The sequence below is a fragment of the Aquarana catesbeiana genome, linkage group LG02, assembly GCF_042186555.1.
Source record: "Aquarana catesbeiana isolate 2022-GZ linkage group LG02, ASM4218655v1, whole genome shotgun sequence".
NCBI classification, from domain to species: domain Eukaryota; kingdom Metazoa; phylum Chordata; class Amphibia; order Anura; family Ranidae; genus Aquarana; species Aquarana catesbeiana.
Genome location: NC_133325.1, coordinates 397,861,736 through 397,887,809, shown reverse-complemented (window position 1 = coordinate 397,887,809; position 26,074 = coordinate 397,861,736). Strand labels below are relative to the sequence as shown.

General features: G+C 41.5%; 1 protein-coding gene across 1 annotated transcript in view; it reads right to left on the bottom strand.

Moving 5' to 3' along the window:
• Window positions 1–26,074, bottom strand: part of TBX4 (T-box transcription factor 4) — a 245,895-nt gene that overhangs the window by 78,245 nt on the left and 141,576 nt on the right. Inside the window, exon 4 of the mRNA XM_073617960.1 lies at window positions 697–816. Coding sequence (XP_073474061.1) covers window positions 697–816 — 120 coding nt within the window. The remainder of the gene's footprint in view (window positions 1–696; window positions 817–26,074) is intronic.

The window sequence follows — 26,074 nt, the reverse complement described above, 5'->3', positions numbered from 1 at the left end:
CTAATTGCAGGTCTTTCTGAAGCTCTGGACAAGTTGTCCTTGGCTCTTGGGCAACTCCTCTGATAATTCTTTTCACTCCTCTGTCAGAAATCTTGCGAGGAGCACTTGGTTGTGGCCAGTTTATGGTAATGAGACACCTTTTTATAGGCCATCAGTTGAGACTGAATCAGCTGATATTAATTTACACTGACAAGGGGCACTCTATCATTACTGATAGATTTTGACTTTCCATGCCTTTTTGCAGCCAATCACCTGACTTGAGTCCAATAGAAAATCTATTGAAAGAACTAAAGATCAGAGTTCATAGAAGAGACTCACGGAACCTTCAAGATTTGATGACTATTTATGTGGAAGAATTGGCCAAAATTACACCTGGGCAATGCATGCGGCTAGCTTTTCCATACAGGTGGCGTCTTGAAACTGTCATTACCAACAAAGAATTTTGTAGCATGTTCAATACTTTTTCCCTGTGTTATTCCAGTTTATTACACATAACTTAATTTCTGAACTTTGTTTTGGTTTCTTTGTATGTGCGGATTGCATGGGTTGTTACCGACATGTGGTAAACATTTCATGCCAATAGCACCTTTAGAAATATATTTACTTAGAAAAGTGGTGACGTCTTCAACACTTATATTACCTGCTGTATATACACATACACACACATTATCATTTGAAAATGATAGAAAAACTTACCATTTGTTGTCACAGAATTTGTACCGATGATCATCAGCTGGAACAATGTCTATGAGTAGAATGTATTTAGTCTTGGGGTTCATCCCAGTAACTTTAACTTTGTAGCTGGGAAACATTCTTCTGCAAGGGAAAATAAATGCTCATTGTAGGTAAGCAGTAGCTAGAATAGCATACAGTTTATAAACTCAATACCTAATTTATAAAGTCTATCATTTATAATGTTGTGATTTGCAAATATAGCCTTCAGAACAAACTTTATAAACTCTTTAGTGTTTTGTGGATTTACCTTTGCATGGCCTTATAACTGTGAACTGAACTAAAAGTCATAATAATTGATGAAAGTACTTTATAACGAACACAAACAGCATTTAGGTTGTATATTTTCACATCTTTATTGAATAAATTGTTTACTTAGTCAATCTCACTGATAAAAATGTATGTGCATCTGTAGGATAATTATAAACTATCTTTAAAAGAGGGTAACCAAAGTCAAGTAATTCATTATGACCTGCTCTGATGAAAAAAAAAAAAGCACAGTTTGAGTTAGTTTTACTTTACAAACAAACTATGTTGAATGTCCTTACTGCACAATCCAATAGATTGTAGGGAACTTTAAAGTAATTTTTGTTTAAGTTTTACAGTGCTGGTAAACCCTAACAATGAACTACTCTTATTTATTCCATTTTTGTTAGGGAAATGAGGAGAGAGGTTCTGTAGTCCTTAAACATTTGTTGTCCCAGAGTGATAATGCAACCCCACTAAGGATACAGTACAATGAGTGAGCTTTGTTACCCTAGGTCAGGAGGGTAAGATTCCAGACCATTGTACATTTATATACATTATGACGAGTGTTGATTGTGGTTTGGGTTTAAGTACATATTCCATAAATACTCTTTATTCAATTTTAGGATCCATACGATCGCCTCGCTAACTGTTTTTTAAACTGATTTTCCTTGTATAACTCTTGTTGTCAGGCATGATTTGCCATGGGATCAACAGAGGTTGAGGCGATATACTCCCCCCAGCAGCGGACATGCATCTCTCCATTAGGAGGTGGGACCCCATTCTGTGGATTGCTCACCCCTTCTTCCTTGATGATGGCCTTTGGCCGTTCTTTTGTGAGGGTCACGTGTTTGCGCACGTCGAGCATGCGCAGTGGGAGAGATGGACCTGGTGACGTCAGGCGCCAGCTCGGTGATGTGGGCTGGGTTGGAGGCTCTTAAAAGGATGCTTTGGTGGCCCTCATTCAGATGGCTGCCACCCGGGGACAAGGTAAGACCGACCTGCTCAGCTACTGCCAGCGCTACCTGTGTTTTTATGACAGGAAGCTGCTTGGCATCTGCTGTTGTTGTCACGTTTTGTGGTCTATTATTTATGATGTGGACTAACGGCCCATATCTTTACATGTACTCATTGTACTTGTTTCTTTAGCTCAATGGCTGTAGGGGACCTATTGCTGGCCATGTCTGACCACTGAACATCGCATTTTACAAACAAGTTTACCTGCCTTTATCCTCGGAACACGGCTGTGTTTTGAGTTCTGCCTCTGATCCCCAGGTGCCATACTACTTACATGATATCTATCGCGTGGGTTAGTCTTTTGATTGGATTGATGTTTCCCCTTCCTATTCCTCTGTCCCTTATCTTTCCCCCTCTTCTTTTTCCCTCCCTTTGCCCCCTCCCCCCTTCCCCCCTCCTCCCACTGCCCCTTCCCCCCTTCCTGGTTCTTTGTTCGTCCCCTTCCATAGACTATATAGACCCTAATTAAAATATTTCTTATAGCTTTTGATTTCCGTTTTTGCACCTTTTAGTGCTTCCCGTGTTCGCCGTGGGGGGATTACCCGTTTAGGGTGCCTCAAATTGTGCCGTCTGGTGCCCTCTTCAGGCTTCAGGTACCCCAGTTGATGTCTTCTCAGACGAAACGCGTCGGGGTGTAGGACGCTACCTTATACCATCTGTCTACTGCGCTAATCACGTTTTTATGAATGTTTGTTTTTATTTGGAACTTTTTCGTTGGAAATTTTTTATACAATAAATCTCCTGATTGATTGGATTTACACTATGTGGAGTTTCTTTTCGTCCACTTTCTCCCTACCTCTAACTACCTGAGACCCAAGAGAGTGCTGGAGGACGAACCGAGAGACTGCTCAGGACTGGAGTCCTTCTCAAGACCATCAGGTTGCAGACCAGGAACAGCTATAACCCTACCGTGCTACACGGTTCAAGCTCGTACGACTCACCGCTGTATGGCTTGTGAGTCCACCGCGTCTGGTAAGGGCATTTTATGTTACTCTTTGCATCAGGCTGATCAGTGGAGGAGTCCACCATTAACAACCATCTCTATGAGATCTGGATCCATGTTTTAAGAGGTCTCTACCTGATTAAAAGAACTTCTCCCACTTCAGGGACTTATCACTTGTTCCCATCCCTATATGCTTGTGGTCAGCTATAAGGGTTTGGGTTTAATCTGTGCGATGCACACTCTTTATATTGTTATATCTTAAAGGTCTTAATGAGAGTGGTTTTCTTTGCAAATTTTGGAATTTTCACTGTTTTATTGCTTTTGTATATGTGATCCAATACCATTTAACTTTTGGGATATACACTACTGGTCAATCAGTACACCTTAATGTTTTTGACTGACATATTATAGCGCTACACTTTTTTTTCTTATATACACTGGTAAGCTATGCCTGGCTATAACACTCCAAAATTTTCTTATTTACTGTATCTATGTAAAATTGTACTCTTTGTCCTTTCTACTGTTCTCATTATCTGCGATTACATAATTATGAGACTGTATTTTTTCTATAGATGTTTATGGTCAATTCCTCCAGAAGAAGCGACTTGTGTCGCAAAACATGTAGAGGATTACATCTGGAACTACATCTTTACTCTCCGTATACCAGTGGGGTTTATCCGTTCTCTTTTGAACCACCTGTAATTGTATGCAATAACTATTTTATGTATTGTTGTACTTAATGTTTTTTACCTATGTCCTTTTTTAAATAAATTGAGACTTTTTATATTTACCTTGTTTAAATTCCTGGGTACTGAGGTAGTCCACAACAATTCTTGTTGTCGTGGGGCAATATTTTGGAGTAGCTCCTGACACACCCTTTTCTACTATTTATGTACATCCTCAGGTTTAAGTGGTTTTAGTGTCGGCGATGGGCTTTTTGGTTAAAGTGATCTAAGCGGCTATACAGCTGCCCGATCACTTTTACAAGGAGCACCCCACCATTGCTGGGCTTTACCAGGGCCGCTGTTGGCGGTTTGCGCCAGCTGGCCAAAGAAAAGAATAAGGAACGTCCATTTCCAGATTTCTATATGGTTATGAAGAGATGAGAATTTCGGTACTTTTAGTTTCAGCCGTTTGTTTACTTGCTGTTACTGGCTAGTATAAACATCGCAATGTATATACAGTTGGTCCCACACGCATATATATAAGTGGTGATTGCACCACACATGTAAGGTATCACCGCAAATGTCAGAGTGAGGGCAATAATTCTAGTACAGGCCTCCTGTTTAACTCTAAACTGGCAACCTGTAAAGGCTGTTAAAGTGTCGTCTATGGATAATTGAATGTACTGTGCTTTGCCTTCATTCTACAGGTGTGCTCAATTTTAAATCATGACAGGTTAGGTATCCATTTACTTGGCATAAAATCATCTTTTTATATTTAACCAAAAATGTGGTATTTTTTGTGTCTATGTGCATTAAAATTCAATAAAGTGTATTTATTCCTGAAAGTTTGCATTTGATGAAACGCTGCACAAACATCGTGTGCCCTACAAATTCGCAACAACTGCAATTTTATTCTCCGTGGCCTTTGCTTTCAGAAAATATATAATATTTGGGGTTATAAGTAATTTTCTTGCAAAAAATGCAGGTTATTACATTTATGTGAGAAATGTCCGAATTGGCCCAGTGTTGCAGTAGTTTTTAAGACCCTATCAGTCCATACTAGTCAGGTAGATATTTTAGAAATAGAAGAAGTTTAGCTTAATTGATTCTCTTGCTATAGTGAGTATACAGAGCTCAGCACAAGTGCATGTTAAATCCCACAACAGGTAACAAAGAGTCATAGGGGTCGATTTAGTAAAATAGAGAGTATGAAATCTGGTGCGGCTGTGCATGGTAACCAATCAACTTCCATTTTTGTTTTTTTTTATCAAAACTTAATTGAACAAGCTGAAGTTAGAAGCAGATTGGCTACCGAACAGCAGAATGCTGCACCAGATTTTGCACTCTCTAGTTTTAGTAAATCAACACCTTAGGATGACTAATGACTAAGAATATCCAGGTGTCTCTTAGTGATATACCATCTTTGTCTATACGTTTACCTTAAAAAAAAAGATACTAAACAGGATTAGTATTTCTCACAGAAGAAATGACTGATTACTAAATTTTAAAAAATTTTAAAAACGCCACAATGATGTGAAAACGAGTCGGGATAAGATTGAACTGTAAAGTCGAAACATGCCCTTCCGAAAATGGTCACTGACGTGGTTAAAAAAAAAAAGAAGTTACTGCTCCAAAAAATAAATACATAAATGCTTCCCATCTGATGTAGAGATTAAATCAATGTTTCACAGCACTAATGAGACAGGGGGGATTATTTACTAAAGGCAAATCCATTTTGCACTACAAGTGCACTGCAAGTGCACTGGGAAGTTCACTTGAAAGTGCAGTTGCTGTAGATCTGAGGGGGACATGCAAGGAAAAGAAAAAATGTTTGCTTCTACATGATTGGATGATAAAATCAGCAGAGTTTCCCTCGTTTCAGATCTTCCCCTCAGATCTACAGTGACTGCACCTCCAAGTGCACTTCCAAGTGTACTTGCAGTGCACTTGTAGTGAAAAGTGGATTTGCCTTTAGTAAATCAAACCCTATGTTCTGTGTTTAGTTTATACATGAAATGCACTTAGCGATGTGTTTAAAAAACAAAAACGAGCATTACATACCATCCCTTAAAGTAACACAAAACAATATCTTTATTCTCCAAAAACATCCATACACTTAAACTACTTAATGGTCCTGTAACTTATGAAATCCTTAATATGCTTTTCTGCCTCCTTGTATTGTCCTGTGTAAGCACTGTAAGCTCTCCAAGGTCTCCTTTCCCCCTCGCTTCTGTTTGTTTGGAACTGGCAGTTCACATTTATTGCAATTATGCAAGCTACACATCACATAGTACATAGTCCATAGACCTTCTTTGGAGCAAGCAAGAGAGGATGGCTATGTTCCTTCAAACAGTGGGACCATGGAGTCAAATCACAGCATCAAAAAAAAGGAATTTGAAGGAGGCTGAGAGCAATAGAAGGTACTTTTTGGATAGATTTGTTTTTCTTAAAACCATAGTTTAGTGTCACACCCTGGAACAAATGACTACAGATTCACATTTGTTTTTTCTTACAATTACTATTTTACTATTTTGTGTATAAAACATTTTGTGTACTATTACTATTTTGTGTATAAAACATAAAATATATAGTTTATATAAGCTTTCCTGGAATTGTTTAAGAAGTGCTTAATAGAACATAAAACAGTTGTCTTTAAATGTCAATTCCATTCAAAGCAAATATTTCAGCCAGGCACCAGTGGTTTTAATTACCCATCAAATTCATATATGTCTTTATAATCACTCTGCAGCTAGAATGCTAGTAAAAGCCCCGGGTTAGGAAAAGAATACTTTCGTGTCACACCACCTGCACTGTTGATTTTTTACTGTGTTGCGCAGCTAATCTGCCCAAAAAAACTTCGGCATCCAACATCAGGAGTGTTGGCTGTCTTGTCACTCTCTGTGCATTGTGGTTCCTCCCACTGACTGCAACATAACTACAGTACAATAGTGAATTAGGGGAGCGGGCATCCAATACAACAAGCATGTTGGATGCAAAAGATTTTTCAGCCAGCTTACCTCTGTAATGATCAATGGCTTAGATAGAACAGGTCACCTTTCATTTTTTTCTGTACAGGGAATCCTTATCTAAATCATTTTTATTTAGTGACAGAGTACTTTAAAGGCCAGATTCGCCTTTTCTTTTTCTAAAGTACAGCTTCCCTATGTACCAATGTAGCATTAATGTACTTCTGTGTTGCAGAAAAGAGAAATATGTCCCTATATCCTGGAGCAGGCCTCACTTCAGTTTCTGTTTTCTTCTATAGAAAACTCCTCCTTGTCCTGGTGTCCATATTGCAGGATGCCAGAGCTGTTAGTAAAACGAGGAAGTTCTGACACCATTGCTGATCCAATGCAGTCATTGTAAGTGAGCACTGTTCTCCCTCAATAAATAGCCAGTGTCCTCTGCTAATGGATCATTTTGTACCTTGTTCAGAGAGGAAGGAGAAACAGCAGAGAGTACAGAGAGAGAAGAGAAACAACAGAGAGTGCAGAAAGAGAAAGGAGAGACAGCAGAGAGTGGTAGCAGAGAGAATCAGGAGAGACAGCAAAGAGTACAGAGAGAGAGAGAGGAGATACAACAGAGAGTACAGATAGAGAGGAGAGATAGCAGAGAGTACAGATAGAGAGGAGCGATAGCAGAGAACAGAGAGAGAGACAGTAATGAGGGAGACAGCAGAGAGTACAGAGAGAGAGAGAAACAACGGAGTGAGAGGAGAGACAGCAGAGAGTACAGAGAGAGAGAAACAACAGAGTGAGAGGAGAGACAGCAGAGAGAACAGAGAGGGAGAAACAACAGAGTGAGAGGAGAGACAGCAGAGAGTACAGATAGAGAGGAGAGATAGCAGAGAGTACAGATAGAGAGGAGAGATAGCAGAGAACAGAGAGAGAGACAGTAATGAGGGAGACAGCAGAGAGTACAGAGAGAGAGAAACAACGGAGTGAGAGGAGAGACAGCAGAGAGTACAGAGAGGGAGAAACAACAGAGTGAGAGGAGAGACAGCAGAGAGTACAGAGAGAGAGAGAGAAACAACGGAGTGAGAGGAGAGACAGCAGAGAGTACAGAGAGGGAGAAACAACAGAGTGAGAGGAGAGACAGCAGAGAGTACAGAGAGAGAGAGAGAAACAACGGAGTGAGAGGAGAGACAGCAGAGAGAACAGAGAGGGAGAAACAACAGAGTGAGAGGAGAGACAGCAGAGAGTACGGAGAGAGAGAGAGAAACAACGGAGTGAGAGGAGATACAACAGAGAGTACAGATAGAGAGGAGAGATAGCAGAGAGTACAGATAGAGAGGAGAGATAGCAGAGAACAGAGAGAGAGACAGTAATGAGGGAGACAGCAGAGAGTACAGAGAGAGAGAGAAACAACGGAGTGAGAGGAGAGACAGCAGAGAGTACAGAGAGAGAGAAACAACAGAGTGAGAGGAGAGACAGCAGAGAGTACAGAGAGGGAGAAACAACAGAGTGAGAGGAGAGACAGCAGAGAGTACAGAGAGAGAGAAACAACACAGAGAGATGAGAGACAGCCGAGGGTACAGAGAGAGAAAGAGAATAGAGAGCAGAGAGTACAGAGAGAGAGAAACAACAGAGTGAGAGGAGAGACAGTAGAGAGAACAGAGAGAGAGAAACAACAGAGTGAGAGGAGAGACAGCAGAGAGAACAGAGAGAGAGAAACAACAGAGTGAGAGGAGAGACAGTAGAGAGAACAGAGAGAGAGAAACAACAGAGTGAGAGGAGAGACAGCAGAGAGAACAGAGAGAGAGAAACAACACAGAGAGTTGAGAGACAGCCGAGGGTACAGAGAGAGAAAGAGAATAGAGAGCAGAGAGTACAGAGAGAGAGAAACAACGGAGTGAGAGGAGAGACAGCAGAGAGTACAGAGAGAGAGAAACAACACAGAGAGTTGAGAGACAGCCGAGGGTACAGAGAGAGAAAGATAATAGAGAGCAGAGAGTACAGAGAGAGAGAAACAACGGAGTGAGAGGAGAGACAGCAGAGAGTACAGAGAGGGAGAAACAACAGAGTGAGCGGAGAGACAGCAGAGAGTACAGAGAGGGAGAAACAACAGAGTGAGCGGAGAGACAGCAGAGAGTACAGAGAGGGAGAAACAACAGAGTGAGAGGAGAGACAGCAGAGAGTACAGAGAGAGAGAGAGAAACAACGGAGTGAGAGGAGAGACAGCAGAGAGTACAGAGAGAGAGAAACAACAGAGTGAGAGGAGAGACAGCAGAGAGAACAGAGAGAGAGAAACAACACAGAGAGTTGAGAGACAGCCGAGGGTACAGAGAGAGAAAGAGCATAGAGAGCAGAGAGTACAGAGAGAGAGAAACAACAGAGTGAGAGGAGAGACAGCAGAGAGTACAGAGAGAGAGAAACAACAGAGTGAGAGGAGAGACAGCCGAGGGTACAGAGAGAGAAAGAGAATAGAGAGCAGAGAGTACAGAGAGAGAGAAACAACAGAGTGAGAGGAGAGACAGCAGAGAGTACAGAGAGGGAGAAACAACAGAGAGAGAGGAGAGACAGCAGAGAGAACAGAGAGGGAGAAACAACAGAGTGAGAGGAGAGACAGCAGAGAGTACAGAGAGGGAGAAACAACAGAGTGAGAGGAGAGACAGCAGAGAGTACAGAGAGAGAGAAACAACAGAGTGAGAGGAGAGACAGCAGAGAGTACAGAGAGAGAGAGAGAAACAACGGAGTGAGAGGAGAGACAGCAGAGAGTACAGAGAGGGAGAAACAACAGAGTGAGAGGAGAGACAGCAGAGAGTACAGAGAGAGAGAAACAACACAGAGAGATGAGAGACAGCCGAGGGTACACAGAGAGAAAGAGAATAGAGAGCAGAGAGTACAGAGAGAGAGAAACAACAGAGTGAGAGGAGAGACAGCAGAGAGAACAGAGAGGGAGAAACAACAGAGTGAGCGGAGAGACAGCAGAGAGTACAGATAGAGAGAAACAACGGAGTGAGAGGAGAGACAGCAGAGAGTACAGAGAGAGAGAGAGAAACAACGGAGTGAGAGGAGAGACAGCAGAGAGTACAGAGAGAGAGAGAGAAACAACGGAGTGAGAGGAGAGACAGCAGAGAGTACAGAGAGGGAGAAACAACAGAGTGAGAGGAGAGACAGCAGAGAGTACAGAGAGAGAGAAACAACACAGAGAGATGAGAGACAGCCGAGGGTACACAGAGAGAAAGAGAATAGAGAGCAGAGAGTACAGAGAGGGAGAAACAACAGAGTGAGAGGAGAGACAGCAGAGAGAACAGAGAGGGAGAAACAACAGAGTGAGAGGAGAGACAGCAGAGAGTACAGAGAGAGAGAGAGAGAAACAACGGAGTGAGAGGAGAGACAGCAGAGAGTACAGAGAGGGAGAAACAACAGAGTGAGAGGAGAGACAGCAGAGAGTACAGAGAGAGAGAAACAACAGAGTGAGAGGAGAGACAGCAGAGAGTACAGAGAGAGAGAGAGAAACAACGGAGTGAGAGGAGAGACAGCAGAGAGTACAGAGAGAGAGAGAGAAACAACGGAGTGAGAGGAGAGACAGCAGAGAGTACAGAGAGGGAGAAACAACAGAGTGAGAGGAGAGACAGCAGAGAGTACAGAGAGAGAGAAACAACACAGAGAGATGAGAGACAGCCGAGGGTACACAGAGAGAAAGAGAATAGAGAGCAGAGAGTACAGAGAGAGAGAAACAACAGAGTGAGAGGAGAGACAGCAGAGAGAACAGAGAGGGAGAAACAACAGAGTGAGCGGAGAGACAGCAGAGAGTACAGAGAGGGAGAAACAACAGAGTGAGAGGAGAGACAGCAGAGAGTACAGAGAGAGAGAGAGAAACAACGGAGTGAGAGGAGAGACAGCAGAGAGAACAGAGAGAGAGAGAGAAACAACAGAGTGAGAGGAGAGACAGCAGAGAGTACAGAGAGAGAGAAACAACAGAGTGAGAGGAGAGACAGCAGAGAGTACAGAGAGAGAGAAACAACACAGAGAGATGAGAGACAGCCGAGGGTACACAGAGAGAAAGAGAATAGAGAGCAGAGAGTACAGAGAGAGAGAAACAACAGAGTGAGAGAAGAGACAGCAGAGAGAACAGAGAGGGAGAAACAACAGAGTGAGCGGAGAGACAGCAGAGAGTACAGAGAGAGAGAGAAACAACGGAGTGAGAGGAGAGACAGCAGAGAGTACGGAGAGAGAGAGAGAGAAACAACGGAGTGAGAGGAGATACAACAGAGAGTACAGATAGAGAGGAGAGATAGCAGAGAGTACAGATAGAGAGGAGAGATAGCAGAGAACAGAGAGAGAGACAGTAATGAGGGAGACAGCAGAGAGTACAGAGAGAGAGAGAAACAACGGAGTGAGAGGAGAGACAGCAGAGAGTACAGAGAGAGAGAAACAACAGAGTGAGAGGAGAGACAGCAGAGAGTACAGAGAGAGAGAAACAACAGAGTGAGAGGAGAGACAGCAGAGAGAACAGAGAGGGAGAAAAAACAGAGTGAGAGGAGAGACAGCAGAGAGTACAGAGAGGGAGAAACAACAGAGTGAGAGGAGAGACAGCAGAGAGAACAGAGAGGGAGAAAAAACAGAGTGAGAGGAGAGACAGCAGAGAGTACAGAGAGAGAGAAACAACACAGAGAGATGAGAGACAGCCGAGGGTACACAGAGAGAAAGAGAATAGAGAGCAGAGAGTACAGAGAGGGAGAAACAACAGAGTGAGAGGAGAGACAGCAGAGAGAACAGAGAGGGAGAAACAACAGAGTGAGAGGAGAGACAGCAGAGAGTACAGAGAGAGAGAGAGAGAGAAACAACGGAGTGAGAGGAGAGACAGCAGAGAGTACAGAGAGGGAGAAACAACAGAGTGAGAGGAGAGACAGCAGAGAGTACAGAGAGAGAGAAACAACAGAGTGAGAGGAGAGACAGCAGAGAGTACAGAGAGAGAGAAACAACAGAGTGAGAGGAGAGACAGCAGAGAGAACAGAGAGAGAGAAACAACACAGAGAGTTGAGAGACAGCCGAGGGTACAGAGAGAGAAAGAGCATAGAGAGCAGAGAGTACAGAGAGAGAGAAACAACGGAGTGAGAGGAGAGACAGCAGAGAGTACAGAGAGAGAGAGAAACAACGGAGTGAGAGGAGAGACAGCAGAGAGTACAGAGAGAGAGAAACAACGGAGTGAGAGGAGAGACAGCAGAGAGTACAGAGAGAGAGAAACAACAGAGTGAGAGGAGAGACAGCAGAGAGTACAGAGAGGGAGAAACAACAGAGTGAGAGGAGAGACAGCAGAGAGTACAGAGAGAGAGAAACAACGGAGTGAGAGGAGAGACAGCAGAGAGTACAGAGAGAGAGAAACAACGGAGTGAGAGGAGAGACAGCAGAGAGTACAGAGAGAGAGAAACAACAGAGTGAGAGGAGAGACAGTAGAGAGTACAGAGAGAGAGAAACAACGGAGTGAGAGGAGAGACAGCAGAGAGTACAGAGAGAGAGAAACAACACAGAGAGATGAGAGACAGCCGAGGGTACACAGAGAGAAAGAGAATAGAGAGCAGAGAGTACAGAGAGGGAGAAACAACAGAGTGAGAGGAGAGACAGCAGAGAGAACAGAGAGGGAGAAACAACAGAGTGAGAGGAGAGACAGCAGAGAGTACAGAGAGAGAGAAACAACAGAGTGAGAGGAGAGACAGCAGAGAGTACAGAGAGAGAGAAACAACACAGAGAGATGAGAGACAGCCGAGGGTACACAGAGAGAAAGAGAATAGAGAGCAGAGAGTACAGAGAGGGAGAAACAACAGAGTGAGAGGAGAGACAGCAGAGAGAACAGAGAGAGAGAGAAACAACAGAGTGAGAGGAGAGACAGCAGAGAGAACAGAGAGAGAGAGAAACAACGGAGTGAGAGGAGAGACAGCAGAGAGTACAGAGAGAGAGAGAGAAACAACGGAGTGAGAGGAGAGACAACAGAGAGTACAGAGAGAGAGAGAGAAACAACGGAGTGAGAGGAGAGACAGCAGAGAGTACGGAGAGAGAGAGAGAGAAACAACGGAGTGAGAGGAGATACAACAGAGAGTACAGATAGAGAGGAGAGATAGCAGAGAGTACAGATAGAGAGGAGAGATAGCAGAGAACAGAGAGAGAGACAGTAATGAGGGAGACAGCAGAGAGTACAGAGAGAGAGAAACAACGAAGTGAGAGGAGAGACAGCAGAGAGTACAGAGAGAGAGAAACAACAGAGTGAGAGGAGAGACAGCAGAGAGTACAGAGAGAGAGAAACAACAGAGTGAGAGGAGAGACAGCAGAGAGTACAGAGAGAGAGAAACAACAGAGTGAGAGGAGAGACAGCAGAGAGTACAGAGAGAGAGAAACAACACAGAGAGATGAGAGACAGCCGAGGGTACAGAGAGAGAGAGAGAGAGAGAGAGAGAGGGAGAGAGAGAGAGAGAGAGAGAGAGAGAGAGAGAGAGAGAGAGAGAGAGAGAGAGAGAGAGAACGAGATTCACTGATTGCTTTCCCCTGGATTTATGTGTTCCACATTACAATTTCTGCTGTGATGAGCAGCTTTTGGCCCTTTGCACCCATTTAGCTCATGTGCATTGAGTAGCAGATTTTGGAGTCTTTCAGATAGGTACAGAGACCCATTCTCTATGCTGAGCTTGTATGCATATGCAGTGGCTCTACAGACACAGTGGCATGTCAATTTTGACAAGCAACTATGTAATTGCACAAAGGAGGACCAGACTAAGCCCAGCATTAGTAGTATTTGAAATTATTTAAAAAACAAGACAAAGGGCAATTTACATATAGGACAATAAAACAAGCCTGATGAAGGTCTGATGAAGAAGCAGAAGCTTCGAAATGTGTTACTGCACCCTTTTACGTCAGCACGGCCTCCCGTTGACGTCCAGTCTGGTCCGGCACCATCTTGTGTTCCATGCTGGTTTTTGTGGCGGACAAAGACAAATTGTCTTTTATCATGGATTTGTGGTTTTTATTGATGTTTTTATATCTATACAGCTTCTGATTTATTAATTGATTTCTCATTTCTCATCCTTCCAGCGCCATTATTTTTCTTTCTTAACTATGTCATTGCAACTGCTGTGTCCGCATACACTTCTGTGGGCTGCCTGCGTGCAGCTCTGAGGTGGCCACATTAAATAGTGGGCGTGGTCAAAAGACAGTGTAAGGATCCAAAAGGGGCATTGTTAAATACCAGAATGGTTTTACAAGGAGGCTCCGTGCATATTTGCAATTTCCCAGAGCACGTGAAAAATGTGCAACACACTTGTTATGCCTTTAAATGTGAAAGCAAATGCACATTCTGCCGCATGCATAAACACACAGTAAAAAAACGTGCAAACTGATATGAGCTACAATGCTCCATTTATGACGCATAGGGAAGCTTAATAGATTCAATAGGCTGCCCTATGAGTGTGGTGGGAAAAATGTGCCAAACAACATGTGCTCCTACTATGCTAGGTGTGAATGGAGCATGAAAGTAAAAATCGTGTGTTTACACCCTTCCCCTCCCTGAGCTAGTGCTGGATTACAAGACAATGACAGCTGAGCATCTCTGCCCACTCCTTCCCATGTACTTGTATTAAGGAGGGAGTAGGAAAGTGGTTGGGGATAACAAGAGGTGGTACAGTGATGAGGGAGATGTGGTCCAGAGAGGTTAAACACACCCAATTTTGTCCAGCAGTAAGACATGGAATATGAAGTTCCATGGATGGTCACATGATGATGGGGAACAGGAAAACAGGGCTCATTCATAGCCAAAGAGAAAATAGCAGTCTATCACAAACAAATTTCCCAATTATTTTTTACTCTCTATATCATAAACAATCCATACAGTGAGCCACAGCTGTAAGAAAGAATTCTCAAAGCGATAACTTTTGACATCTGTTCCTGAGCGATAGTCAGTATTAAATTCAGCTTGCCAGCAATCTCTAAACTGAGCGCAGAGTTGCCATTTAGTAAGGCAATGCATAAAACAAAGATGATGTGCAAAGAGTCACATTAAACATTTTTTAGCAGTAAAAATTATGAAAGATGGCAGCGTGCTGGTTCCAACACTTAGGCTTATTAATTTAAAATGTAAAAAGTACAGTGACAAACAGGCACATTACACAAAGCTGAACACAGATGAGATTCTTTCCCTGCCATTACTTTTCAAATATGAACATTCTGGGAAATACATTGTGAGGACCATGGGGCACATCTGATTATAGGATGTGACAAAATGTGGACTCCTAAAAATATAAAAATAGATAGACTGTATACTTGTTATGCATTATACATAAGTAGTTACATAAAAAGTCATATATTACAGTTACATGTCACAGATGTAATTTGCGTTTTTTTTTTCTAGGTTACTGACCAAGAGTAATTTTGTTGTTCTTTAAAATGAAATTCCACATTATTTATTTTGTTCTGTGTGTGGAAGGGTTAGAAGCTCTGCCAGATTATTACTACTGGCTGTGTTACCACTAGGGACTTTTACCTTCACTTGTGCAGGTGTGGGGTTGGTGGCACTACCTACTGGCTAACATATAAGGATAAATATAGTGGCAATGTGCATGCCAGTGGTGAATGCATGATACCCTGATAATGCAGGCTCCATGCATCCACACCAATGTGCAAAAAAAGGAAAAAATAGAAAAAATTGTGCAATACACAAATAAAAATAAATAATTTATCTTCACTTGTGACTGGTGCCATCTGGGATGAGAAGTTAGGAAAAATTATTACAAGCAGAAATACAACATTTTTAGTAAAGTGGGGAAAATTCTGCCACTTGTATGGTCCTGTGGGGAGATTACACTAGTCGATAGTGCCATTTGGAACAGGAACTAAAATAAAATCTTCCCAGTGGTGGTACAGACAGCATTAAAAAAGAATACTATATTAATTGGCCTAAAACTGAAGCCACTGACAGTGCAATCAATCTGGACCAAACAAGGTGATTGCTTTATTAAGGCATATAACCTGTTTGCAAGTGAATTAGCACTCTGCAAGGAAATTTTCCCTTAGTTTAGTGAATGTGGTGAAAATTCATTTTGCAGAGATAACCCACTCATGCGCAAGCAAAATAAAATATAAAAAAAAACAAACATTTTTGCTAGAATATTGATGGAAGTTAGCAGAGCTTCCCCTCTTTCACTAAGCTGAGACATAATGTCCTTGCCAAGTGAACAGCCTATTTGTCTTTAGTAAATCAGCCCCTTGGTGTTTCCGTTTTTAGGGAAACAACATCTAATATACAACATCATAAAGTTATAATCAACATCAATTATATCTAATGTATCCACAATTGTAAAAAAGTATCAGAACCCACATAGGTCAGTTATCTCTAATAACTTACAGAAATTTTCATTGGTACCTTTTTAATATACAGTACTATGCAAATATTTTAGGCAGGTGTGAAAAAATGATGTAAATTATTGTTTTCAGAAATAGAAGTGTTATTACAGTAGTTTATTTTTGTATCAATTAACAAAATGGAAAGTAAAGGAACAGGAGAGAAATCCTAATCAAATCCTATTCAAATCAATATTTAGTGTGACCACCCTTTGCCTTCAAAACAGTATCAATTCTGCTGAGCTTTTCTAGGAACTCAGCAGGTAGGTTATTCCATCTTGGAGAAGTAACCACAGATCCTCTGTGGATGTAGGCTGCCTCAAATCCTTCTGTCTCTTCATGTAATCCCAGACAGACTCCATGATTTTAAGATTAGGGCTATGTGGGGGCCCCACCATCACTTCCAGGACTCCTTGTTCTTCTTTATGTTAAAGATAGTTCTTAATTACTTTTGCAGTATGTTTGGGGTCATTGTCCTGCTGAAGAATGCATGTTGGGTCAATCACACGTCTCTCTTAAGGTATGGCGTGATGGATTTGTATCTGCCTCCCACTTAACAGGTAGGAAAGGATGGAATTACCTGACAAGGGTGTATGTGAAGAGAAAGTCAGGGGAGAATGACTTGCTATTGGTGTAGCATTATGTTACACCAATAGTGCCATTCTCATTGGGCCAGTAATAGCTGGTTTGGAGTAGGAGCCCATGAAACCCAAAGGTACCATACGACCCTAAGGGGGTCTCCTCCAAGGTAATTGCAGGGTTATTTCTAGGCAGTGAAAATCACCAAAGAACTGTTACCAGCACTGCTGCCTAATAGTACAGCTGAAAATTTGGAAAACACAGTCCACCCTGTGACAATGGGAGTTGTAATGTCAACAATGAAAGACGTGGAACTTTCCCAGTCAATATAAAGGAAAGGGCAACACTCTCTAATTTATTGATGAATGTTTTCTGTATGGAAACTGAGGTTTTTCTGAAATAATAAAGCCATTTTGGCTAATAAACCATCTTAATATAGTTAACTCTGCCTAATAGGGTAAGTGGGAATGATTTCCAAGATGTACATCTCTGGGAGAAGAACTTAAGGAGAAAGAATAGATTAATATTTATATAAGTAACCAGGGCGCTTCCAACTTGTACGCCAAGTAACTTAAACCAGTCCACCCAGCAAACCGGAATGTTCATAGCTGGTTTGGGATGTGAAGGGCTAAGGGGGAAATCAGAGATTTCTCCCAGTTAATTCCAGAAAATGATGCTAAACTCATTAAATTATCCACAGGGTAGACTTCAAAGAGGGGGATGTATCTCTGAGATACAGGAGAGGATTGTCAGCATAGCTATAGCTGGCGGCACTGATTATTCAAGGAAAAACCCATCAGGCTGGTTGTACATAAGTCAATCAATAGATCGACCTGTGCACAACCAGCCTGCCCATACATGGATTGAAATTTGGCCAGTCCCTGCTGAACTGTATGAATTTCGATTCATGTATGACTGGCTTAACATGTACAAGACACTTGATAATAGGTAATAAAAAAATGGTTGTTGGTGTATTGGTTGACTGATATATTAGTCACCTTGTTCTTGAAACAGCCCTGAATTAACCACAAGCCATTAAGAAAGTTTAAACTAGTGTGTGGTTTCATTAAAGCCACAAATATTCACAAGCATAAAATATACCTCACAAAAAACACATCAGCTATAAGGACAGAAAGTACTCTGTTTAGTAAAACAAACGTTTGGTGATCAATTTGGCAAAAGGTACCCAAGACAGGTAGTACTCGTGTATTTTTGCATTTACCTACTTCTAAGTTATCTACTCTTATAATGAACATATTTGTTTTTCTCCTGAATAACAGAAGAAACAATATGGCCGCCTGCTTTGCGTCTTAAAAGTCACTTAATGTTTCCATAAATTCCAGATGTTTTGTGTGTAGCTCGACAAGGAAGGGGGAGGGGGGTTTGCTAAATGCTTTTGGTTTACTTACAAGTAAAGAGCAGAACTTTCCCACAATGTGCTATTTATGTAGGTGAGAACTTGCATGATCAACGTATTGTTATCTGTAAATCAAACTTGAAACATGTAGTGGAAAGCGATATATGATGCAGAGACAAGCGACCTTTAGCGAATTCTAAACTCTGCATGGGAATGTGTATTATAAATTGTTCATTTAGAAAAGTGAAGTAATAAAGATTTCAAAGCCAAAATTAGTCTACATGCCTGACAGTAATGAAGAAGATGTATCAATAACAAATATGGACAAAAATGATTTATGACACATAGCTTCTGGGGCTATTTAGTTTCTTTGCTACACTTCCAAAGCAGACTGCTATAGGAGACGGACACTTATAAATGCTAAGTGCTTTTTTAATGGTATTTAAAAGTAAGCTTGAACATATGGAGCTGATGTAGGGTACCTTGAATTGGCTTAAAAAAGTTCTTTGTGTAAGTGTCCCTGAATAAATAGAAACATTGATCTCGACACTGAAGCAAATGAAATTTTAAAATGTTGAGTATACAAAATTACTATGGTTTCAAGCTTATGAATTAAAACAGATTGCAGTTCACATATTTTACCACTTTGATTGGGAAGAGTATCCATTCTCCAGTTAAGTGTTTATTAACAAGAAACGGTCCAACCACTTGTATGTCCCTCAAAACTCATCACAATATTCTCATTGCCTTGGAAAATTTAGGCTTACTATAAATTAGAAATGATGAGATCTGCTCGTACCTCAAATTGTAGTAGTGCATTACTTACACAACAGTAAATCACAGCTTATTGTGACATATAGGGGTTGATTTACTAAAGGCAAATCCACTTTTCACTACAAATGAACTGGAAGTACAGTCGCTATAGATCTGAGGGGGACATGCAAGGGAAAAAAAACATCTTTTTTGCTTGTACATGATTGGATGATAAAATCAGCAGAGCTTCCCCTCATTTCAGATCTACCCCTCAGATCTACAGTGACTGCACTTCCAAGTGCACTTGCAGTGCACGTGTAGTGCAAAGTGTATTTGCCTTTAGTAAATCAACCCTATAGTTTGACAAATAACCAGCAAAAAGATTTTCCTTTTTCTTAAGGATAAAATAATAATCAGAGGCAGTTTGCAAGAGATTGCCCAATAAACTGAAAATGAGCTCAAAAGTTGTCTTCCCATATCCTATATATGAGTAAACTATCACTAAGGCTCCATGCACACTGGAGCTCAAAAAAGCTTTCTCTTGACGCTAGATTGCTGGCAGAAAACGCTGGTTGAAAAACTAGCTTTTAACAGCGTTTTGTACTAGCGTTAATGAGCGTTTATGAGCGTTTTTTAGCGTTAGCGTTTATGGGCGTTTTTAATAAAAATACACAGAGGACACTCCAAAAATCCCACAATGCATTCCAAACTCCCACAATGTATTTAAAAAATAGAACGCCGAACGCTAATTAACGCACGTTTATGATTGTTTATGAGCGTTTATGAGCTTTTATCGGCGTTTGACTTTTTTTAGCGGTGAAATACGGCACTTTGAACGTGAATTTCTGGCGTTCAGAGAAAATCCCATAAATTCCACTGCTCATTAAAGCTAAAAAAAGTCCATGTGTGCACATAGGATAACATAAAGTGGAGTTTATGGGCTTTTAAAAAAAAAAAGCTCAAACGCCAATAAACTGCAGTTTAACAGCTCCAGTGTGCATGGAGCCTAATAACGCTGCATCCTTAGCAAATATTAGCTCATGCATGGTAGGTTTAGGTCTGAAATTTTTTTTTTTTATATTAGAAGCCCATGTGTCAGTTTTTCATTGGCCACATTCTGTAAAGAATAGTTGCCAACTGGTTGATCAGTTCTATAGTAAATACATCAACTGGCAAATATACTCAAAGTATCACCATTGTGTAAAAATAAAGAAAAGACTATATCAGGTTTTTCATGAAACACCAATGCATAAGTAGTCTAATAATGTGGTCATTGTAGGGAGTGAAAGGTTTTCAGTGCAGTAATTATAGTAAACGTAGAACAAACCAAAAAGGAACCAGAAAAAGAAAAACAACCAAAAGAAAAATCTAAGAGGCACCTACAGATGCCTGCGAGTCAGGTTGGTTCTTAAATTCAGTGCCCATGGTACCCCAAACCCCAGAACTCTTTTGTAAACTAATACCCAGCTTCCAGACTTGAGAGCCCAGCTTTACCTCTCTTGAATCCTAAAGCCAGGTACACACTAACAGCTCCGATCGGAGACACTGTACTAGCCATGCAAGGTTAGTTTAGTGATCTCTCTCGCTGAGCTGTTGTGTTCTGACAGGCCGAATGGCTGGCTTCTGTCGGACAGACTGACATACACACAGGCAGAATGTCATTTTTATATTTGAACCGGCAAATGTCTCCCGACATTCGGCCAGTGTGCACGGGGATTAAGTCTAGCTTACAATCAGAGTAAAAGATTAATAGTGAGGCTTATGAGCTGGAAGGAGACTGGAGCAGGCTCTGGGAACTGGGTTAGTTTGGGTGCAGGTGTGTGGCTTTGCCTCTTTGCTTTAAAGTGGTCCTAAAGGAAGATGTTTTTTTCACTTCTGCATTAAAATAAAAAAAAATTCTGTATGCAGCTCACTCTAAAGCCCTCCTAAATACTTACGTGAGCCTGATCTTGATCCAGCGATGTGCATTAGAACAGAGGTCTCATGGCACTCTCTTTCCCGTTGTCTCAGCAGCGGGAGCCATTGGTGCTGTCAATCACCGCCAGTGAGGAAGGAGCGAGGTGCAGGGCCGAGCTGTGCTCTGTTTGTTTTATGGACACACAGAGCTGGCTCAGAATGGTTCGCACAAGTGCCCCCATAGCAAGTGGCTTGCTATAGTGGAGCCTGAAGCTCCGGAGGAGGACCCGAGAAGAGGAGGATCGGGGCTGCACTGTGCCAAACCTTTGCACAGAGCAGGTAAGTATAACATGTTTGTTACTTTTTAAAAAATAAAAATTAAACCTTTATAATCACTTTAAAGAAACCACTTGTTGCTACGTAAAAAGCAGTGTTTTTTTTTTTTTAATGATTAAAGTGGAATGTTTCTTTAACTAGGATATTGCAAAAGCTTTGCTTGTTTTCATCTTAGAAAAAAAAAAAAAAACACTAGTATCTGTAGAAATGAAAGGACTTGGCATCTGTTTACCTACATTGACAGTTTGCTTCTGATTTGGTGATTACACAGAACACTGTGCTATCCAGGGGATTTTAGCGTGATTCCCTTAATAAAACAGGGTTTACCAAAGGCTGATAAAAGTGGATATAGTAAACTCTGTGCAATCAGACATAAGCCCAAGTCTCTGCACACTTTACAAAACAACAAAAACATATTAATTCCAAAAGCATTGGATGTCCTCTCCGCGCTACAATGTAAAGTGTAAAACTTTCAGTGATACTTCTGCAGGATGCAACTGGCTATTCTTCTTATTTATACAGTATGTGATATTTATTTTGGTCTTCTTCTCTATTAGAGTAATACGTGTTTTAATTCTTACACCGAACAGCGACAATAATTATTCAAACAAAAATAAATTCAAACTGTTCCAGGATATGCTATCAAGCAATGAACAGATACCCTGTGTAAGACCAGAGTTGGACACACAGAAGGAGTTACTATGCAAATTCCACAGGGGAGATGGGGGCTAGCGGGACCTATGTGGAGACAGTAGAGATTCAGTGGAACTCTCCAGATGGAACAGCTATTAGGTTAAAGCTTGGGTTCCTATGGTGACCACATGTTTAACATGGATTTTGATGAATCACATCCTGCAAACCTAACCCATATAAATAGGAGTAGCCTTCATGATATTATATCGTGTACACACATTGTATTTAAGAAGAAAGCAACAAATAAACAAGCTATATATAACATTGTGGACCTTTACAATACCACAATCAAATCTATAATTTTTATGGCTTTATTCATTTATTACAGGTACTTATAAACCACTGTGAATTTACACAGCACTTTATATTTTCATTATACAGTCACATCAGTCCCTGCCCTCAAGGAGCTTACAGACCAAGGTCCCTAACTCACATTCACACACACACTAGGACCAATTTAGATGGGAGCCAATTTACCTACCATCATGTCTTTGGAGTGTGGGAGCAAACGGAATGTACCCATAGGAAACTCACGCAGGCGCAGGGAGAACATGCAAACTCAGGTAGGCTTGTGGTTGTGATTCAAAACAACAACCCTAGCACTGCTTGGCAGAAATGCTAACCACTTAGTCACTGTGCTGCCTTCTTTAACCACTTGACCTCCGAAAGATTTACCCCCCTTCATGATCAGGCAATTTTTTTGCGATACGGCAATGCGGTATTTTAACTACCGCAACTGTGCAGTTATGCAATGCTGTACCCAAATAAAATTGATGTCATTTTTTTCCCCATGAATAGAGCTTTCTTTTATGCTGCGTACACACGGTCGGAATTTCGGCCCGCAAAAGACCGATGAGAGTTTTTCATCAGAAAATGCGACCGTGTATATGCTCCATTGGTCTTCTGCTAGAGGAATTCCAGCAAAAAATTCCTATCCGAAAATGCGATCATCTGTGGCAATTCTGACGTGCAAAATCCCTACACATGCTTGGAAACAATTCGACACATGCTCGGAAGCATTGAACGTCATTTTCTCGGCTCGTCGTAGTGTTGTACGTCACCGCGTTCTTGATGGTCGTAATTTCAGCAAACTTTTGCGTGACCGTGTGTATGCAAAGCAAACTTGAACGGAATCCTGTCAAAAAAGCCGTCATATCTTTTTCCGACGAGAAAACCGATAACCGAAAACCGATGTACTCGGCATTAGTGGTATTTGATCACCACTGGGTTTTTTTATTTTTTGTGCTATAAACAAAAAAAGACTGACAATTCTGAAAAAAACAATATTTTTTCTTTCTGCTAAAAAACATATCCAATGAAAAAATTTAAAGAATCGAATTTCTTCATAAATTTAGGTCAATTCATATTCTTCCACATATTTTTGGTTAAAAAAATTCCCATAAACGTATATTGATTCGTTTGGGCAAAAGTTATAGCGTTTACAAACTATGGCATATATACTGAAATGTATTCATTTATTTTTTATACTAGTAATGGAGGCGATCAGTGACTTATAGTGGGGCTGCGATATTGCGTTAAACAATTGGACACTAACTGACACTGTTGACACTGTGGGAACCAGTGACACTAATACAGTGATCAGTGCTAAAAATATGCACTGTCACTGTACTAATGACACTGGCTGGGAAGGGGTTAAACCCCTAGGGCGATCAAAGGGTTAACTGTGTGCCTAGCCAGTGTGTAAACTGTGTGCTGCTTTTACTAAGGAAATTGATTGGTTTTATTCCCTGCTTAGCAGGGACAGAAAATCCATCACTTTCCCACTGTCAGAACAGAGCTCTGCCTTGTTTACATAGGCGAGTGCCAGCGGACATTCATTGCCCGGCACCCACAGATCGGCTGTGAGTAATCACAGCAGAAGGAGCCAATTGTGCACGTGCGCACCCCCTAGGCGAAAAAACAGAATCACGTATACAGTATATATGCCTTTCTGCAAACAATGACCACCCTGTAGCAGTAAATCTGCTATGAGGTGGTCATTAAATGGTTAAACGGACGTTTAACAACATGACGGACCAACTTTTTAGTTTATGAGGTTAAAAATGGGCTGTTCACTATTAAAGGGAATTTTCACTTTGCAAGGGAATTTTTCTTAACTGAATATAAGAATATATAACAATACCCAATGATGTGCAAGGAAATAATAAAAAAAAAGATTATACTTGCACATGATTGGACGATGGAAGTGAGTAGAGCTTTACCTTCTTCTCTAATCGAAGGGAAAATTCCACTGCAAAATTAAATTTCCCTTATGAAGTGAACAGTCTCTTTGTCACCCCTGTGAATTTTGCCACAGTGAATTCATTCATATTTTAGGAGCTGTTCCACCTCCCCATTTTTCTGGAGTAAATATGCATTTCAAGTAGAAATCTATTTCATTACTGTCTGTAATCACATGTATGCACTGCAGCTTTGTGCTTTATTAACAAATAGAACATATAGGTTTAATCTTTGTACCTTTACATATGTTAAAAATAATGTTTATGTTTGTAGAGTTCTTTAAAACAAGACCGCCTTATTGTTTGTTTACACAATGCAGTTTTCCCTTTGTTCATGATTACTACCCCGCACTGTTCACATCCTGTAGACTCTGTATATAATCTTTATGTGGGCATATGTGCACTCCAACAGCACCTGCAATTAACAGATTTATTGGACATGCCAGTGTACCGTGCACGGCTGCTGGTGGTCCAACTGTAAAGTGTGCATGAAAAGGTAACAGTACTGCAACTGACTGGAGTTATTGTAGTTAGTTTGTCACACCAAACTAGTTAGATTTATCACACATGTGGAAGAGTCACCAGGGCCACTTTAATTAGAGCAGGAATTGATAAAAATTGAACTTTTTTACTTACAAAAACATGTCAAGCAACATATTGATTTAAGTGTTTGTTTAAACAGACCCATGGAAATAAATTGTTTAAGGAAAAGTTTAGGGTTCCAAAAAAAGGGGGCTCTGCCCCTCTAGAGCCCACTGGAGCACCGGGCTGGGGAGCGCGGCAGGCACAGCGCAGTTTGGCTCTCAGTTGGGCATAGACCCAGAGTCAGCTGTCAATCAGGCATCTGAGTGGATCCTGCTAATATGATCGAGATCCTTCCAGAGCTTGGATTGGCTTTGTGATGTCAGTCAACAGCGGGCTTAGCCCGTTGTTGGTTGACATTGGGTCATAGAAGTGCACAAGTACAGTGTCTGGAAAAAGTATTCGTACCACTTGAAATTTTCCACATTTTCTCATGTTACAACCAAAAACATAAATGTATTTTATTGGAATTTTATGTGATAGACCAACACAAGGTGACACATAATTGTCAAGTGGAAGGAAAATGATAAATGGTTGTTAAAACTTTTTACAAATAAATATCTGAAAAGTGTGGCATGCATTTGTATTCAGCCCCCTTTTGCTCTGATACCCCTAACTAAAATCTAGTGGAACCAATTGCCTTCAGAAGTCACCTAATTAGGAAATAGAGTCCACCTGTGTGTAATTTAATCTCAGTATAAATACAGCTGTTCTGTGAAGCCTTTAGAGGTTTGTTAGAGAACCTTAGTGAACAAACAGCATCACGAAGGCCAAGGAACACACCAGACAGGTCAGGGATAAAGTTGTGGAGAAGCACTGTTCAATCCATCATCTGAAAATGGAAAGAGTATGGCACAACTACAAACCTACCAAGACATGCCGTCCACCTAAACTGACAGGCCGGGCAAGGAGAGCATTAATCAGAGAAGCAGCCAAGAGGCCATGGTAACTCAGGAGGAGCTACAGAGATCCACAGCTCAGGTGGGAGAATCTGTCCACAGGACAACTATTAGCCGTGCACTCCACAAATCTGGCCTTTAGTCATAAAAATTCCCATTTGCAGTTTGCGAGAAGCCATGTGAGGCACACAGTAAACATGTGGAAGAAGGTGCTCTGGTCAGATGAGACCAAGATTTTACTTTTTGGCCTAAAAGCAAAACGCTATGTGTTGTGGAAAACTAACACTGCACATCACCCTGAACACACCATCCCCACTGTAAAACATGGTGGTGGCAGCATCATGTTGTGGGTATGCTTTTCTTCAGCAGGGACAGGGAAGCTGGTCAGAGTTGATGAGAAGATGGATGGAGACAAATACAGGGTAATCTTAGAAGAAAACCTGTTATGCCGCGTACACACGAGCGGACTTTCTATCCTACTTGGTCCGGCACACTTTCCGACGGACTTTGTCCGCCAGGTGCGCCGGACTTTAAAACGGACGGACTTGCCCACACACGCCGGGACTTTCCGGCGGGCTAAGTCCGCCCGTCTTTCCGACGGACTTTCGCCGGAGTTCCGGCGGACTTTCAGAATGAACGGACTTGCCCACACACGGACAAGTCCGTTCATTTTGAACGTGACTCAGGTGCGACGGGACTAGAAAAGGATGTCAATCTTGCCGCTTTTATCGGCGAGATTGACACCTTGCTAGCCCCGTCGCGGGGCATACCAGGCCCTTAGGTCTGGTATGGATTATAAAGGGGAAC